This window comes from Betta splendens, chromosome 22, assembly GCF_900634795.4.
Source record: "Betta splendens chromosome 22, fBetSpl5.4, whole genome shotgun sequence".
In the NCBI taxonomy this organism is placed as follows: Eukaryota; Metazoa; Chordata; class Actinopteri; order Anabantiformes; family Osphronemidae; genus Betta; species Betta splendens.
Window position 1 is genome coordinate 7,977,562 of NC_040900.2, and position 18,473 is coordinate 7,996,034.

Sequence of the window (18,473 nt, forward strand, 5' to 3'; positions counted from 1 at the left end):
TTAGGGATTACACAACAATATGAGAATACACCTGCCTGATTGCATGTTGTTGTCATACCTTTACTTATGGCATGTTGGAAATTATTTAAAGAACACAAGGGGGAACAATTGCTTTTAAAAAACTGTATAGTAGTATATTTCTTAAGCCCCCAACATTTTCTTCACCATGTATCCGGGCATGTTGTATAAGAACAGAGCCAAGATGGCAAGCAGCAGTAGAACAGTGACAATCTTAATGGTCAGCCACCTGTACTGGTCGCACACCAGGTGTTTTGCGGCTTTGAGGGGAATGAGGAACCATAGGAGGGCAATATCTGGACGGCTGGTGGAGAACAGAAACACAGAGTATTAGTAAGTACAGATGAAGTGATACATTTACTACAGCTCAACCAGGTTTGCATTGTAGTGAAATAGGATGCAGATCTGAAGACTGCTCTGTGTTCGGATGCTTCACTTTAGACATCTAGAAAACAAGACTTTATTATCTCACTTCCATTTTATAAAAATGCATGTCATCGGCTGAGATATAAACTACATACAGTACAGCACTTGTAGCAGCTGGATTAATGTTATAGTATATTTCACCTTAAATCCATCTGTTATGTCTGTAAACATTCTGTTTGATTTTCTATGTATGTCTACATTTCAATTTCGGCGGAAGTTTAATTTTCTTATTTAATTTACTTTTTGTGTTTGTGACCACTGACCCGTGAATTGTCATTTCCTGTTTGCGCTAGAAGCTTCAATTTAGTAAAGGTGAGTTTAAGCGGGACCTCTTTATATTGTGACAGTTAAACAGTTAAGAATGTTAAACAATGGTTCACATGTTGAAGGTAACAGATGGGTTATTTTGTATTGGCACCTATCATGCTTTATTTTATAATGTTTAACAAGTACTCTGTTGAACTGTACAGCACTTTTATGCATACAAATTACACTTCTCATGCTAAGCTAGGCTAGGCTAGGCTTTCTTGTGTGATCGTTTTCTGTGGTTTAATGAAGCGACTTTATTGTGCTTTCACTTCATTATTTCTATTCCAACTGACAAGACAAGAGATATAATTTATTTATATCCCAGCCACAACACAACATGGAGTGATTTTATTTTGAAAGGAGAGGAAGTGGAAGAAAAGCACAATTACGCACGCACAGATGACAGTACTACAGGGAAAACGAATCAATCAGAGGTCAGTTTATTCACAAATCTGAACTATCATACATACTGTAAACCCATTAACAGGATACCATGGTAAAATGTAACACCAGTCACCAACTGGGAATTATTAATAATAATTTAAAAATTTCCAATTGATGTCATAACTGAGCAAAGGTCACCAATATAATGAGAATAAAGAAAACACGATCACACCAATCGAAACAACGTGTTGTAATTTGTACACTTTAGACTACATTAAACACAGCGATGAATCCACTCAAGATTATCTATAATAGTGCTCTTTTACGAGCCCAATGTTAATTTGCAAAAACCTTCCAAAACAATACAAATCAGTAGTCAATGCAAACTCTGAGGGAAAAAACATCTGCTGCTTGTAACTCAGGCTCCCAGCATTTTCTTCACCATGTAACCGGGCATGTTGTATAAGAACAGAGCCAAAATGGCGAGCAGCAGAAGAGCTGTGACGATCTTGATGGTCAGCCACCTGTACTGGTCGCACACCAGGTGTTTTGCAGCTTTGAAGGGGATAAGGAACCAGAGGAGGGCAACATCTGGACGGCTGGTGGAGCACAGAAATGCAAAGGGTCTTAAAGAAAGTCAAAGTTAGTCAGCAAACCAAATAATCAATTCTGTACTTCAAACATGACTCTAAAAGCAGATTTTCACATACTGTGAATGACACCTGCCTTCCTCCACCCAGGAGACATATTCTAACTGAAACAATCAAAACTTTACATGTGCTTGGTACTGCCTGTAGAGCACACAGCATACAGAGAATGGGACTAATGAAGTATTTACTGGCCTAAAATTACACTTTGTCCTAAAACGATTGTACAATGAGAGGTTGTTTTCTTTCTGACCAATGTATTAGCACTACGTTGTTTTGAAAATGCACACATACATGTATACGTGTTATACCTTCATGATACAAAAGCATTTCTGCCTTTGGGTTACGTTGCTTTCAGATGTTGCTTCTTACCTTCAGCACCTCCTGATCAAGTAAGACTCACTGGATTAACCTGGATACGGTCACTGAGCTGTGTGGCTATGCTGGTTTCATTTCAATGCATAATTTCTGTTTCACGTGGCTTGACTGTTTCCTCAAGCTGAAGCCACAACCTGTGTTCCCCATTGTTATTGCTCAGGCCTTTCCTTTCTTGCATCAGCACCTCTTCATAGAACATGCCTTCCACTGCAATCCTGAGCTATGGTGCTGAAGAGCTGTGAAAGTATTGTCTTTTTGCTCATACTGATTTTCACATGTGTTTCTGTCTAGGTTTTATTCTTATTTTTTTTATATAACAAGTGTCAATTATGTCACAGCATCCGGAACTGATAAAGGCTTTTATATTAATAGTACAGCTACAGCTGAAGTGGTGCTGTGATGCAAAAGGCTGAAAAGGTTTCTATTAACTTAGCCCAGGGTGAAAGCAGGACAGAAAGTAAGTGCAGAGAGAGGGTTAGAAGCCATCTGGTTAGTGAAATTGCTGGAACCTTCTGCAGAGGTGTCTGAACAACATCTCAAGCTCCCAGCATTTTCTTGACCATGTAACCAGGCATGCTGTAGAGGAAAAGAGCCAGCATGGCCAGCAGCAGGAGAGCAGTGACAATCTTGATGAACAGCCACTTGTACTGGTTGCAGACCAAGTGCTTTATGGCTTTGAGGGGAGTGAGGAACCACAGAAGGCTGTTGTCTGGACGGCTGGAAGGACAGAAACACACGTTGAGTAACACAGACTTTAAGCACTGTGGACCATTCTACCGTAAACTCTTTCCTAGGTCAAATTGTAATAATAAAAGTAGCTGACCTTACTGAAATGAAAGCAAAGCAAAAGGCAAGACTGAGAAATATCCAGTATCTAGAGAATCTCAAGTAGAAATTCTTAAAGGGTATGAAGAAACAGCAACTTACCATATAAAGAAAGAAGATCGGAGGTAAAAGTCCAGAACTTGTTTGAAGTAAATTCATAAAATGTCTTTCCTCATTCCATGAAATAGCTTTTGCTTATTATTTTATGGTAGATTTATCTTTTATTATCCTTTTTATGTATGTTTAAAAATTCATGTTACACATTTATGACACATTTATGATTTTATTTATTTAGTCATTTATTGTCATTTTATTTGTCATGTGTATTTTTAGGATGCGTATTTTGTTGCTTTTCGTCGTGTCACTTTTCATCTTTAAATCTGACTGTGTACATGTCGGTGTGGGTCTGCAATTGTGTTAGAGAGGTAAATGTTCGAAAGCCTTGGCAGCAGAAACAGAACGTAAAAATAGCTAAAAAAGAAACATGGTGGTAAAAGAAAGAGCAAGCAGCGGTGTGTGAGGAGAACATCCTTCATACTTGGGTTTCTCTAATGGCTCTGGCTCATTGCGTCCTTCACCAGCTGGGCTTTTTTCTGCCTCCTCTCCCGTAAGAAGATGGAGCTCTGCCTCCACTTTTCCCTAAAGAAGACAAAAGCAGTCTTAACCGTCATGGAGTATCAATGAAGACCTTTCACAAACCCACCATGATGGTTAAACACAGTACACACAGTCATTGTGTTTTTATGCATTTCACTTGTGATCACTGTGTGTTTTTACTGCCACCTACAGTGAGTTCAAACTCATCCTCTTCATTTCTGGCTACAAATGGCCACCAGCCTTTGATCCTCTTCTGTTTGAAGATGGAAACCATGGGCATCTCTGCTTCATTCGTCACCATCTCTATGGTGCACTGCTTGGCAGTTTTTGCACCACGTGGGAAACGGTTCAGGTCCAGCTCAATTGCACCTTTGAAAAGCATCATCAAATCCAATAACTAACCTAAAATATTTGTAAAAAATGTCTTAGATTTATATTACAAATTACTGTACCTAAGAAGTCATCTGCAGAGAAATGGTCAGCATCCCACACTTGCAAGTTAAGACGAGCAGGAATCTTGTACTCTGTCTCATCCCAGGCAAACATGGACTCCTTCTTTGAGATAACAATTTTCTCTTCTGCCATGAGGTAGTCAAACGGGTAGATGAAGCGCCAGTTGAAGTTTCCCTCCCCAGTGATGGAGTGATAGTGGACGTCCGTGTCCTGCTTGTCCTCCTGCTGCCCTTTCAACCAACTAAAGGAAAAGTACCAGAAACCAAGTAATTGGTTGTTTTTCTAAAGTTAGTCATAATTGATTTTTTTTAATATTATCTCATCTTATAGGAAGAAGGATTACTTAAACACACAAGCCTGTGATTACCCTCGCACAAATATGTCACTTGATTTCTCGCCCGTGAAGATGTCATCATCTTCTAGAACGACCTCATCTGTGTTCCAGACGATGACCCTCAGTTCAAACCTTAACACAAGCAAAATTATAGGCTGTATGTATAAGTTAATATGTGATGACGCATATGAAAAGTGAAAAGCAATGTTGGAATGATTTAAAAAGCTCAAGCAGCAACAGCACTGTGGTTCTCAGACTTCTTAGCTGAAACTGTTCATGTTGTAAATACATATGAGAGCTATAGTGCAAAATAATTATGAGCCATTTCTGAGAAAAGAATATACTTCTTTGGTTTCCTTGGTGAAATGTCAAGTGCAGGACCAGGTGCAGTCATGTCCTTAGGGAACATATCCACCCACATCTCAATTCTCCCCTAAACACAGTTGGAAACAATGAAACAGAATATTTATTTTTGCCTGTTTGATATAGATATAAATTTACTTTACACACTAAATACACAAACCTGTTCAATTCCTGGTTTGTCGGGGTTAAGCAGTGGCCTGGTTTCCACATGTTCTGGGACAAGTTTGCAGCCGACCCGCGGGATTTCCTCCCAGTGATTTAACACGGTCAGAGCCAAGTGTTCATCGGTCTGCTTCTTCAAACCTATAAAACATCAACCCAAGAGTTAATTACTACTCTAACTCACTATTAAAATCACACCGTTACAACTAGTAGTTACCGCAGTGGCACAAAGAACACATTTGACCTACACACAATAAATGTAATGAAAAAAAAAAACAATAAAAGGGAACCATTTTCATCCTCGATCTCAGTCGGTGCCATGAAGACCCGGTTCTCCACCTTCACCCTCCCTCCAGGTCCGTAGTGAGGACCATCCAACTTCCCATCCTTGCACAGTTTAGCTAAGACATGTGTGGGTTTCATTGGGTCCCTCCAAACGTTGTAGCCATGGCTACAGAAAAGAAACAATATTGAGAAACAAAAAATTAAATCAGATAGATACTTAAAATCTGCTCATGTTATTATTATCATGCCACTCTTTGATGGGGTCCTTTCTCTTCCTTACATAGAATAGTTGCGTGCAATTCCACACGTGGCTCTGTGTTTGCTGTAGAAACGGTTTTCAAGGTCAATTTTGGTTTCCCCAATCAGATCATCGGTTCCCACGAGGTCCCAGTCAAAAATCGATACAGTGAGAGTGGAATCCATTGGAAACGTTGCCTCCACATCGAAGGACCTAACATGGTAAGAAACACAGCATTTGTAAGTATTCAGTGCATAGGTAATACCTTTACTATAGTCATAGCTTCTCACTTACTTGCCAAACAACGGATTTAGCTGTTTGGAGATGTAATTCTCTTTGTCCTTGATCTCTGTCTTTCCAAGTTTGATTGCGATGTATGGGTCAGCTTTTCCATTAATGTCAGCTGGATGAAGATCTGTTGCCTACCAAAAGTAGAGAGTCATTATAAAGGGAAACCTATAATCCAAATTATTCTCTGTTCAGGAAGCCTGCTACATTCACAGCATATAGGTATATATTTATATGGTGAAGCACACAAAATGTACCTACCCTGATGACATAAATGCGAACAAGAACATTAATAGGATCGTTGTGAGGTATGTTCTGAAACATTCCCATGTTGGTATCTATGCTCATGTCTCTGGGCAGATCATCTGACACTTTGTAGATGCACATTGAGCCCTAAAACGGACATAGTCAAACAAATGAAGTCTCAGGTTGATTTGGAGACAAAATTAAACTGTATTGCTATATAGACACTATGTTCTTACTTTGAATTTCCCAACAATCCTGTCTTCATCTGTCACGTTTTGGTCGTCATCATCGCCACCCTTTCCCCTGAACAGATTAAAACTGTGAAGCCAGTCCTCAAAGTTGTCAAATTCAGTCTCCAGCTCCTTTGGAAACACCTTTTTGTGAAAAACAAACATGATGTTGATGTAAAAGTTCATAGCTTGTTTACATTATAAATGTCAGTATGCCGTGCACCATCGAGATAGATTTGGCTTATTCTTACTGCTGAAGTCACAACAGTTTGAATTAGAATTTTCTGAGTTGCACAGTAGGGTGCAGAGTTTGTTTCATTACCTTCAGCTCATCCAGTTTTGGCTTCTTCTTCTCATAGGGGTCGACCGCTGGCCTCTTTTTCTTTCCTTTTCCTCTCTTGGTGCCTTTCACAGACGAGTCATCGGGTTTGATATCTGTGTACAGTTTAGCAGTAAGAATGGAGAGAGAGGACGACGTGGGTTTTGGGGGGAGGTAGAGGAGCAGAGCAGATATGAATTTCACAAGAAATAATGTAGAGTTCGGTTGGGGCTATTTGGTTAAGTGACTCAGTCAACACAAAATACAATATAAATAGTATCACTGCTGTATTTCTGGCTTTGACTGAGCATTTGTGCAAAACGTGACTTAAACTCAATAAAAACTGGGACAAAGGCACATGACAATAAACCTGACAATAATGACAGAACACTTATTTAGGATCATCTGGCATTACCCCCATCTGCAATGTCCATGTCGTCCTTGTCCTCTGAATCTGACAGAGCTGCTTCTTGAGCTCTTAGTGACTGTAGGACCAAAGAGGCAGTAGTTATTTGTATTTAACTAAATACATTAAACTGTAGACAATCACACAATGACTGGCTTTGCTAAATTTTGTTTCTCACCTCTGTCAAAGTTTCAATTGAGGCAAAATATTTGGACCACCAGTCCAGCATGCTCTCGTCAAGTTCCTCTTCCTCAACCTCACCATCACCCTTCTTCCTCTTCTTCTTTTTCCCCTTTCCATCCTTCTCATCATCCTTTTTGGACAAAGAGCACCAAACATCCTGATAGTAAGGCACTAGAATCTTTTTAGTGATTATAAATTATGAAACAGCCACAGGACTTTGCTTACCTCGACTTTGACCACAGCGTCAGAGCACTAGGTAGAAGATCAGATTATAGAATATGAATTTATGTTTCACTGTCATTCTGTGCAATAACAAAATACTTTTGATTTAACAGCCATAATCAAATTTGTTCAAAAAGCAAAACGTACAGAGTCAAGTTTCACCACAGTGTCCATTTTCTTAAAGTTGGGCTCAGGTTCCATGTTAACCACGATAATCTCCTCTGAATGACAAAGATGATGATGAATGACATAACGTATGTCAAAACCCCAACTATTGATTTATTACCACACCAAATTTGTTGTAGGTGCAAACACACACTAAAGTGTTTAGTTCTTGTCCATAAAAGACTTGATGTTGTTGATACCTGTTGTATTATAGTTGTTGACTTGCTTGTCTTGTCCCCTGTAGATAAACTTTCGCAGGCTGGCGACAGCATTGGAGCCGACCAGAGTGTAGCGACCAAAAGCCCTGCAGTCCACCACCCGGATGTTCAGTGGAGGGTGAAGCAACTCATTCTCTGGCAAATCCTGACACGAAAAATCCAGAATTAAAAGAACCGACGGGTACAAGATCAGAAGTAAGTATAGAAGCTACATTTAATACGTAGTTACTACTAAGAACATACCACTTCAAACCACTTGACGAGGGTGCTGAAGTTGGGGTTTTTCCTGTAGTTGGGGATGAGGGCTGACTGAACTCCCTTCCCGGCACATTCGACATCCACGCGAGGCCGGTCCACCTGAGCCAGATTCACCCTCTTCAGGTCTCGCAATCCCCAGAACAAAACCTGAAGAACAGGAACATAACAGTAAGTCAATTTATTATATTTATATGTTACGTTCATATGTATATGTTAAAGCAAATAAGGTTTGACCTCAATCCTGTATTTGCTGAGCACCGGTCTGATGCCCAGTGGAACGGGCATGATGGGGCCGCGGTCTGTATCTGTGGGACCATCTATTGGAGGAAGGTCAGCTTTCCCATTTGGACCAATCTGACAAATGATACAAATAAATACTGTTTAACGACTGTAGAGATGGAAACCTAATCTAATTCATGGCTAGTGTCTGTAATGTTCTCAACCAACCTGCAGCAGTTCAAATGCTGCCAGCATTTCTCCAGCAGCACCGTTCCCACGGTAGATCTGATAGTACTCCAGCTGTGGAGGGAAGCGCGGGGGTCCGTAGTGCTCGTCGGCCATCTTGACAGTAGGCTTGGCAAAGGTTCTGCCCATAAAGTCAGCTTTACCCTGGAAGCATATGACAAACAAAACCTTAAATGGCCACACAACTTTTGAAAACTGGCTTGAAAAAATATGTGTTTCATTCGGTTTTACTGTATCGTATTACTGATTTCTTATAAAGTTATTTAAACTAGATTGCTAATGTTAATGTCGTTGGGTTGGTGTTAGTTGTGCTTTGTCCTATAAGCAAGAAGAGACATGGCTTAACAGTGTATGCACATGTTTCTAGTCAGGCTAAAGAGCTATAGATAGAAATGCCCAGAAGAAAAATGAACAAAACAAGATCCATGGAATAACCAATGAACTGCAAAACAGAAGTTACAAAATATACAAATATACAAAATGATTGAACATGTATCTAAAAACATCTCTCTTGCAGTTAGTGGTTATTAAGAGTCAACATTTTCTATTGCCCACATTCAAAAATCACAAAATATCAATGAATGGAATGCAACAGGTATAAGTGGATCATCCATCTGGACTGTAAATTAGCATGAAGTCCGGTGTCACATATTCCTCTTGCATGCCTTTCAACACTGTTTACTCTGCACACATTGCAGTGCATCTACAGTAAATCAAGCCATCAGAATCCACACTCTACTTATCCAAAGGGTCATCCCAAACAATGATGTTATTGACAGGAGCAAATGTAAAATTGTCAGTCAGCAAAATTCATATTAGAATGACACATTTATCAGCCGTACACCTTAAGAACGAATTAGTCTGACACGTGACAGAAAAACACAGGACTGAGAACATATGTCAAAATGAACCTGGAATCGTTAGAACTCAAGTTTAGTCTTACACGTCAGGTAAAAGGCAGCTTGGAATTATTAAGCGAAAAAGATAGACAAGCACAAAAAAGCTGCTTCAGTATCTGGAAATTCAAGCTGTGTGAAACAGACTTTTGATTCAGACAAATTCAAAACGGAAAACTATTTTAAAACAGCCCTTACCACTGTGTCTTGATCATAGATTTCAATCACAATGATAGGAGGGTCGTCTCGCAGCTCGTTGGCCTCTCCAAACAGCTCTACGTTCTCAAAGACCAGCAGCTGGTCCCACGTGGGGCAGAGCGTCTCAGCCAGCACCTGACAACCAAAGCCAAGCATTTAGCATTTAGCATGTGGAATGCCTGCTGTGCTTTAAGTGATACTTTACTATGACAGGGGACATACTAATACAGTAGCCTTTAACTGTGATTACCTCCGTGACTTGGCTTTGTGTTGAGAAGAAGACTCTTGCAAAGGGATCAGACAGACCTGTGCTGTCAGCAGCAAACAGGCTGCGAGCCTGATACATGTGGACCCTGAGCTGAAAGATCTGCTTCACTGTGGACACACATTCATAAATAGATTAATATCAGATTGGAAGACGCATGAAATTATCTTCATACCATCTTTTACTTTTGAATTTCTGACACAGTGCATCTTATTTCTGTGTGTGACTAATGTAAAAGGTGTCAAATCTCATTTAAGAAAGAACACTGTTATTTGTGGCTTCAATTCGATTGATGTGAAAAACACTGAATTGGGTGGGGGGTGGTTCTCTTACTCATGTAGGTAAGGCTGATGGGAGGTGAGGCTGGCAGGCCAGGTCCTTTGGACAATTTGTTTTCCTCAAATCCATTAGGGAGTCCACTCAGGTAGTCTTTGCGCTGCCTGTTCAGGCCCAGCCACAAATAAATTTCCAACTTGGCTTGCACGGTCCAGCCAGCAGGCCCAAAACCTTTCTTTCCAGGAATCTTTGCATACGGAAAGAAATTAATTACTTTACAGAGGCTACTTTATCAAGGCTTCTTTTGAAGATGTTACTACTTCAACTTGAACTTACCCTGAGAAAAATTGTCTTGACTTTGCCACAGTCCTTTCCCCTCTCCTCATCTATACTGGAGTAAAGGAGGTCTTTGGAGGGGACACGTGCATAAGCAATGCGCTTTCCATTACTTATCATCCATACAAACACATCGGGAACACTGTGTTGAGGCTGCAGGGGGAAACAATGCTCACAATGAACAAGGATACGAGCAAGTACGATCTGGTCAGGCACAACATGGCAGCTCTTACTTCATCAGCCAGGAAGCGCAGCTTTGTGAGGAAGTTCTGAGCCAGCTTGAGTTTGTCTCTCACTGTGCTTTTCTTCACCTGTGTCCTCATGACCTTAGCTTGCTGTCCGATGGAATCCTAAATCCAGATCCAGCAACAGATAAACATTTAGGAATACAGCACGGGTATTTGGAATAATAGCAGGATTCCTACTACATTAGGTCACGTACCACTTCTGCCAAGCAAAGCTTCAGTCTCTCCTTGTCAAGTTTGGTTCTACCAGACTGATTCTGGTCCTTGTTCGCAAGAGAAAGAAACTGGCTAAAGGAGGAACAGGGCAATGAAGAATAAATATATTATGTACACCAGTGCATGATCGATGCATCGTATCATTACAATGCTTGGCTTATGCTAGTAACCACAGACCTGCATCCTTGGTTGAGCTCCTCAAGGACTCCCCTAAGTCTGCGCTCAGGGTAGGTCTTCTCTGTTTTAATGATTTCTTGCACATCGTTCAGGCCATCCTCCTGTAGAAGGAATGGAAGATAGAATGACCACATCAGAAAGGCAATAGATGAAAAATAACTAATAAATACCAATGCTCTTTTTTGCGCCATAGAATTTGAGACTTGCCAGTTTATCAGCAATGTTGTCTATGATGTTGGCATTGTACAGCCTCCTTCTCTGGTCCTGCCACCAACTCTTGATATAGATACACGGCTTCCTCTCAAAATATGGAAGGTGGAAGTAGTTTCTGTAGATTCAAGTAGAAAGAATATTAAATAAACTGTGGCATAAATGTTTTGGGTCTTTCTGTCTAGAATATCTTTTCAATTATAATATTATAAATAGTGTTCAAATTTACGTTTAGCCGCAAAGAATGTGCAGGAAAACGGATTTGTTCATTTGTATTCACTGTAGAATAATAATTATATTTTGCCCTGACCGGTCAGTGACGACTGGCTTCATGGGAGGTGTAGTTGCCACTGAAGTCAAGTCTCCATCATCCTCAATCTCCTCATCACTGGAATTATGGATCAGCTCAGTTTCCTCTTCATCCCCATCACCCCTACCTTTTTTTCCCTGTGCATTTGGCTTGATGACCCCATCTATCTCGTTTCCATAGTAACCTGGATAACAAATCATTATTATCTGATTGCTTAATAGTTTCTCCATGTTTTTTGATGCTCTGATAATAATTATGTAATGAAAGATACCTATGGTGACCTCAAAGTTGATAGGCTTATCACCAATCTTCCTGTCAATCATTGTTGCTTCCAGAAAAGATCCAAAAAGAAAAAACTCCTCAACCTTGCCCGTAGCAGCCTGTAAAGAAATTAACAAAGAAGTTGTTGAATTTGTTTCACTCTACTTTTTTAGTTTTTATTTGTATGTAGAAAAATGTTGAAACTAAACAATAAATTAGTCAGCAGTGACTGCTGTTAACCTCAAGTAGCACATGAAGTGCCACAATAAGTTCCCATGTGTTCAGTGGAGTTTTCTTTGTGACTTACATTGTCCACATACACTCATGTGCATGTTAATAATGCACCAGGTGGGCTAAATGAAGTTAATCAATAATTCACAATTACTGCAGCACAATGAACTACTGGGAGGAGTAACAACTGGCGCGCTTTGCACGGCTGCCCATCCAAAGGAGGACCCACCTCTGAGATGTTGGGTATTCCCTCTATCTGCACCTCTGTGGAGCTGGTAATCTCAGGCGAGGACGTGTCCAGGATCTCCACACCCAGGCTGATGAGGAGACGGGCCCTGAAGGACACCCCCTCTCCGAGTCCTTCGTTTAACTCCTGGTACTCGTCCATCAGGGTGTAGGTACGTGTCGAGCCGTACATGTTAACCCAGGCAGGTCCCAATGTAGGAAGGAATCCTATAAAATATACAAAAGTATTCATAAAATTCATTAAATTAGCCAGTTATCAAACTGCTTATGTACAATGGTGTAGAAATGTCTCAGGTATATTTTCTTGTGTGGAAAGCTAAGTTTTAGGACAGAAAAATCACCTTTGTCGCCATCATTGGAAATCTTCTTCAGGTCCAAGAAATGTGTTCCCATAGCAACATCGTTCACCTTATCTGAGTCACGGATCTGGATTTTCATGCGTTTGCACAGTGGTGGAAACATCTCGGTGAAAACAATCTGCTCGTTCCATATGGGTTCGTAGCAGCTCTTTTGAACTGACGTTTTCCCCTGTAATCACGCATTACAACAATGGGGGTGCTTTCACAACCAATGAAAATGAATATGTGCAGTTTTCCAGACTTTACCTTCTGCCCAGCAAACTGTACTAGGACATAAGGATCAACCAGGTCTTTATTTTCCCCTATAAACGCTTTCTTGACGTTGGCCATAATGCTGGTGTTCATTCTTGGGAGTCCCTCGGCTCTGTAGATTTTCAGGTAATAGCGGGCCCATTGTCTCTCTGCAGGTACTCCCTCTGGTATTAAGAGATTGCTGAAATAAAAAAAGTAACAGAAAATAATCCACAAACTAGACACTGACAAAACATGAAGGTCAAACATTAAATAAATAATAGTTCCAATTGGTTTAAACTTTAGAAGTAAACTGTTGCCATCTGTTCTGTGACCTTTTTTGAGAACCTTGGTCGTGAACTGAATCTTATTTACCCCTCAATGTCATCCTCATCTGACTCGTTGGCCTTGTGTGGAGTTTTTATAGTGTCTCCCTTTGCCACAACTGCAACATCGCACTTAATGTAGCCTTTACATCCTGCTGTGATGTCGTCAGGGTCGGACAACAAAGCCCATTTGTGGTAAAACTGGTGCTCTGCAGCAAGAACAGAGCATTCAGATACAGGCATTTGTATTGATTTCCAATCATAAGACCAAATTCATAAGGTATTGGTTCTCTACCTGGATGGGAATAGACTGTGCCTACATCTAGTTTAAATGTTCCAACCAGAGTTCCACTCCGCAAGAGGTTTTTGGAGTGGATTACCTAAAGTTTGGGTTCAGGGGATAAATATAAACCTACATTTATTACACTTGCCATGTTAATAGCAACTAACTGTATCAATGTCATTTATAAAAAGCTTTGATGAATAGATCAACTTACAGACAACTTTAGGATTTTGTCAAACATAACGTCTGGAGGGACGTGGAAGTCGAACACAAAATACTGAAAAAGAAAAGCGTTTGTGATGGGTCCTGAAAAGGTAAATCCTGGATGTGTCTGGACAACAGCAATGAATATAGATATTATACACATGTTGAAAATACTTACTTCATTGTAGTATGGACAGTTGGTTGATTCCTTCATCGAGGTGTACTTTTTATCATCTCCAATCTCCACACAGACCATTGGATCCATATTTAATCCCACCAGCTGTCTGGCCTCAATCACTGTCACACTCACCTGGAATCAAATGATCACGGTAATAAGAGGCCAGCTGAAGGGCTGACTGTGCCATTAAACTACCAAACTAAAATTTAAATCATCAACATCTGTGCAACTATCTTTACATTAATATACGGTTGCTGACCAGCTCATAACATAATTTTCCTGAGCTTATCAAAAGAGCTATTTCAGTTTGTCATACTTGATAATCCACTGGTCTTCCAGAGCTGGGCTCCATCTTGATGTCTGGTTTTGATCTAGAGGACAACAAGGTGTCAAACATCAGTGGAAATCTCCAGACAAATGATCCACAACAGAGTGTGCATGCTCAAAATGCAGCCAGATGCACGACCTCTTATTAGATACATTGGTGGTGACAGCTGTGACTGAAGCCAGTGAGATAGTGTCAGGGTCCGGGCCTTTCATGAGCTGCCGATCCAGGTTCTCTGTCTCTAAAATCGCTGGCTCATCTGCAAAATATATTAAAAACAGACTGAACCAAATATAGGCCCCATGACTCTTTCCATTAAAATAAATGCATTATACAGTAACTGTCATAAAAGTGCATTTTTTTTACCAACAAACAACTACATCTAAAACTATGAATATATTAGTAAATTGTTATGATTATTCACTTTCTCACAAATGAATAAAAAAGAAAGGTCTTATTTTGCTCTTGTTGGCTGAAATGCCACAAGTATATGTATTTTTCTTGCTCCTTTGACCTAATGCCCTTTCCGTCCAGCTTTAGATACTGATACCTCCGTTCTTCTCCTCCTTGTTTCCACGGTGCTTACTGCGCTTCATGGTTCTAAATTAGCTTCTGTGCTCTGTGGACAAAACAAAATGTAACTCATTAACTTCTGCTGATATAGAACTTCCAATATGTGCACTATGAGTTATCATAGGCTTATCTTCATGCATTTCTTTAACATCACAATTACTGTTATGTAGCTATGACAGCACGTCTGCTGCCTGAGTTCACATGCCGACGTATATCTTAACCTGATGCCTATTTATTGAACCACAAAGAGTGATGCTCCACTAACAATTAGTCCAAAATCCACTGGAAATTGTATAAATGATTTAGAACTTTTCTAACACTGTCTATCAACAAGGATACAAATAAAATGTAACAAATTTTTCATTTCAATTAATTCCTCTGCGAAGTGCAAATTGTTTACTAGTGTTACTTTTCAATGTCGGCACAGATGCGCTAAAGCCTACTTTCCCTGAACGTTTTGTTAACAATTGTGGTCTTTTTTCTTACATTTGTTAACAGAAAAGCAGCTGAATACAGTCAATCTATACGTTCTATTATTATTTCACATTGTTTTTGCAAATGTATTCAAACTCAGAAGCTCAGCAAAACAGTGCAACATCTTTGTGACCTGTATATTGCATAAGAAACAGAAAGACCCTAAAGAAGCTATGAAGTTAACATTCCTACAGCCTCTAATCAGAGCAGCAATTTCACAAATCAAAAACCTTTTAAACACAGTTTTTTAAGAATATGCTGCCAAATGTTCCCATTCACAGATTCACATTTGACCTTTGCTTAACATGACTTTGCCAAACAAATGATAGAATCACACACATGAAAATGATGCTTACCATACAATAATGTGTTCTTGACCTCCTCTGTAGCTCCTGCACCGGAAACTTCCCCCTGAACTTAGTTTTCTCTGAAATTAGAGCAAAACTACGTACACATTTTAGACATTTACTCGACGGGGCGAATAAGGCAACAAAGTAAAGTTCTACAGAAAAGAAATGTGTTTGTCCCAGTCTGGAGTTGAGCAGGAGTGATGCGATACACCAATGAATAGTGCATGAGTGTTGAACCTGAGACTGGTAACTATAACTAGGGGCTGCTGAGAGACGTCACTCTGAGCAGAATCTGCCAATCCACAAAGCCTCCAGGCTCTGAACATTGCAAAGCATTTATGAAGAAGCTTTTTGGTTTTATTCTAAGATGTGCCTTGGCCTGCTTCCTAAACAGTTGAGCCTTTAATGCAAGTGATAAAACTAATTTGACTGTAAAACTAATTGCACAGCTCAAATTCTGTTTGATAAGTATTCTCATATTCAAAATGGTAAGAAAAATGGAGCTTTATTTGTAATGGTTGTATTATATTATTGCCCTTTAAATTAAGTGACTGCTGTTCTAAACGCAGTCAGTTTTTCACATTTTGCAACATTCTAAAAAGTTACCTAATTTTAAATCACAGTGCGAGAAGATGCAGTTTAACCCCAAAACTGAAAAAACTACTACCCGACATTCTTTTGCTGACCTTAAACATGCGTTGGCAACTTGTGTTCAATGCAACTTCCACTGAGTGATGAAGTGCTCCCCGTCTCATCAATTACACATACAGTCAGTCTGTAAGCCATACGTCAAAGTCTAAAGTTGCTGGTGTCCGATGAAACAAGCCTCTGAATTATTCAGGCGATCCAGTCAGTGTTGCATGTGGCATCCTCATTATGTGAAGGTATCACTGCTCAAAACAAAAGAAATTAATTTTGCCTCAAGGGAGTAGGAGGGAAGTGAGTCCTCTTTATTATTAAGAAAATAACCACAGCACATTTAGCTTTCATGTACAGAATAAAACAATATTTAATAGCCGCATATTAGGCATTTACCCAAAACAGATGTGTGTGGTATGTACACCAACCCCACCACGTTGTTGAGGGACTCTGCCCTTAATTACATGATTCAATAAGGACTAAATGTTGAGGACATGTCCTAGTTCCTCCCACGTGGCCGGTCACCATGTCACCAGTAGTGCAAAGTTACCAGTCTCCCCTGTAGTTTCATATATTACCCTCATTCTCCAGTAGGTGTTATCAAATGCAACTTTAACCACATTCAAGTCATAAAACGCAATGTGCCAGAGTCACCATTCTGGTCTCAAAGAATACAAATACTCTCAAATACGCTCGTGTGTAATACAATAGACTGATTATTTGTGTTTGGAATGAATAGATAACTTATGAATATGCATGAGAAACCCTTTAAGCCTTTAAATTGACACCTTGGACAATATCGTCTAGGGTGAACCACAGAATGACTTGATACCAAACATGCAATCTTATCCCATGTAGGTCCAGTGTCCAGAGGCATTTTTTGTCCGCTGAACGTAGGCTGGTTACCGCCGTCTTGTTTGTGCACCAGTGACTCTGTGGGCAGCCACCTGACTGAGGTGTAGTGTGTCCTTGTGACACATTCAGAGTCTCTGGATGGGGGAGGCTGGCAGTCGTCGATGAAACACAGTCACGGGGCATTGTTATTGTTGTTGTGAGGGAGTGGAGGGGGTTGTACCACCCAGCGGGCACGTAGCACCCGGTGGATCTGACCTTAAGTAACCCAAGAAACCTTAAAATGGTTCGCCCATTCTAAGGAGCCTTATTATTGGACCTGTAGTATCTGAACCTTTATACATGCAAGCCTATGGCTGTATCTTTGTGATCAATAGACATCTGCCTGGTTGAGCTGCTCAATCTAAAAAAGGCAGCAGCTTTTTATTTTGTATCTGTGCAGGTATTTGTTAAGCTAAATATAAAGTTCCTCTTCTTGTTGCTAACACTAGGTTTTAATGCTTCTGTGCTAGTCTGCCGGTCAGACAGCGGCTACTGTCGTGCACCTGACTGCATTCTTACTCTACAGCGCCGTCCGGTGGTCAAAGAGCTGCGATGACGACACAAACAGCTGAGTGTTGTGTACCTGTGGACGATGAGTAGCATAATTAGCATCCTCTGAGATAAGCTAGCTCCTGGTTGAAGGGGTGAATGCATGTGAACAGTTTACAGGCTTAAGTAGCGTTAGTGACGCTTTAAAGTAATGTTAAATGTTAGGCTGGTCAGCCAATCTGAGTCAGTTGAATTCCAATGCTTTTGTTTTACAAACTTTTAATGATCGTAGTTAATTGTTACCTTGTCAAGCTGAAGGTGACTGGTTGGCTCATTCAGGACAAGCAGCATCTGGGGCGCCAGGTTTTGCAGGGACGTATCCCCCAGACGGAGGCCTAAAGAAGCCCTGATGAGCTGACCATTTGGGTTTTCAACACACAATAACCATGTTTTGTACAAAGCTTCTATTAAATGTATTAGTATATAAACCGTACACTGTGTTCTTTTGATTAAATGGGACGAGGGAGAGAATATCCAGAGCGCCGCCGTGGGAAAGAGCACCACCTAGTGGTCAGGCCGATTTATTCACGCAGGAGGAATCATGGGTAAACAAAAAAAATCCCATCTTTCCCACATCCATGGAAGACACTGCCTGCATCAGTGTGAGTCAATATCCAAGCAACTGTAAGGCCAGCTTCACCATGGTTATCACTCATGAGGGCAGGCTCCATTACGCTCTGTCTCCAGGAGACGATGCATCCTTTTGGCCACGTCCCCTCTATAAACCAGGCAGTGTGGTGGGGGAGTTAAAGTGACACAGCTATATTGTGAAAGTAAAGCAGAGCAGCTCACAAGGGTGACA

The 18,473-nt window shown here is 40.4% G+C and overlaps 1 protein-coding gene across 1 annotated transcript; it reads right to left on the reverse strand.

Annotated features, from left to right (window-relative positions):
- Positions 1-760: 760 nt before the first annotated feature.
- Positions 761-18,113, reverse strand: LOC114848697 (otoferlin-like). The gene is made up of 44 exons (XM_029139445.3): positions 17,915-18,113; positions 17,642-17,705; positions 15,596-16,479; positions 14,743-14,811; positions 14,334-14,451; positions 14,184-14,238; positions 13,868-13,999; positions 13,700-13,762; positions 13,498-13,582; positions 13,252-13,411; positions 12,892-13,078; positions 12,628-12,814; positions 12,270-12,493; positions 11,820-11,928; positions 11,549-11,732; positions 11,236-11,356; positions 11,029-11,129; positions 10,833-10,923; positions 10,624-10,740; positions 10,391-10,543; positions 10,112-10,301; positions 9,764-9,888; positions 9,514-9,648; positions 8,402-8,563; positions 8,189-8,308; positions 7,940-8,101; positions 7,679-7,841; positions 7,461-7,534; positions 7,317-7,343; positions 7,087-7,221; positions 6,918-6,987; positions 6,506-6,618; positions 6,190-6,327; positions 5,969-6,100; positions 5,714-5,841; positions 5,462-5,632; positions 5,187-5,347; positions 4,895-5,037; positions 4,716-4,804; positions 4,405-4,503; positions 4,037-4,278; positions 3,775-3,953; positions 3,526-3,626; positions 761-2,879 (listed from the first exon to the last, which is right to left on the reverse strand). The coding sequence occupies exons 4-44, from the start codon at positions 14,786-14,788 to the stop codon at positions 2,699-2,701; spliced, it is 5,373 nt and encodes a 1,790-aa protein (XP_028995278.1). The 5' UTR covers positions 14,789-14,811; positions 15,596-16,479; positions 17,642-17,705; positions 17,915-18,113; the 3' UTR covers positions 761-2,698.
- Positions 18,114-18,473: the final 360 nt, after the last annotated feature.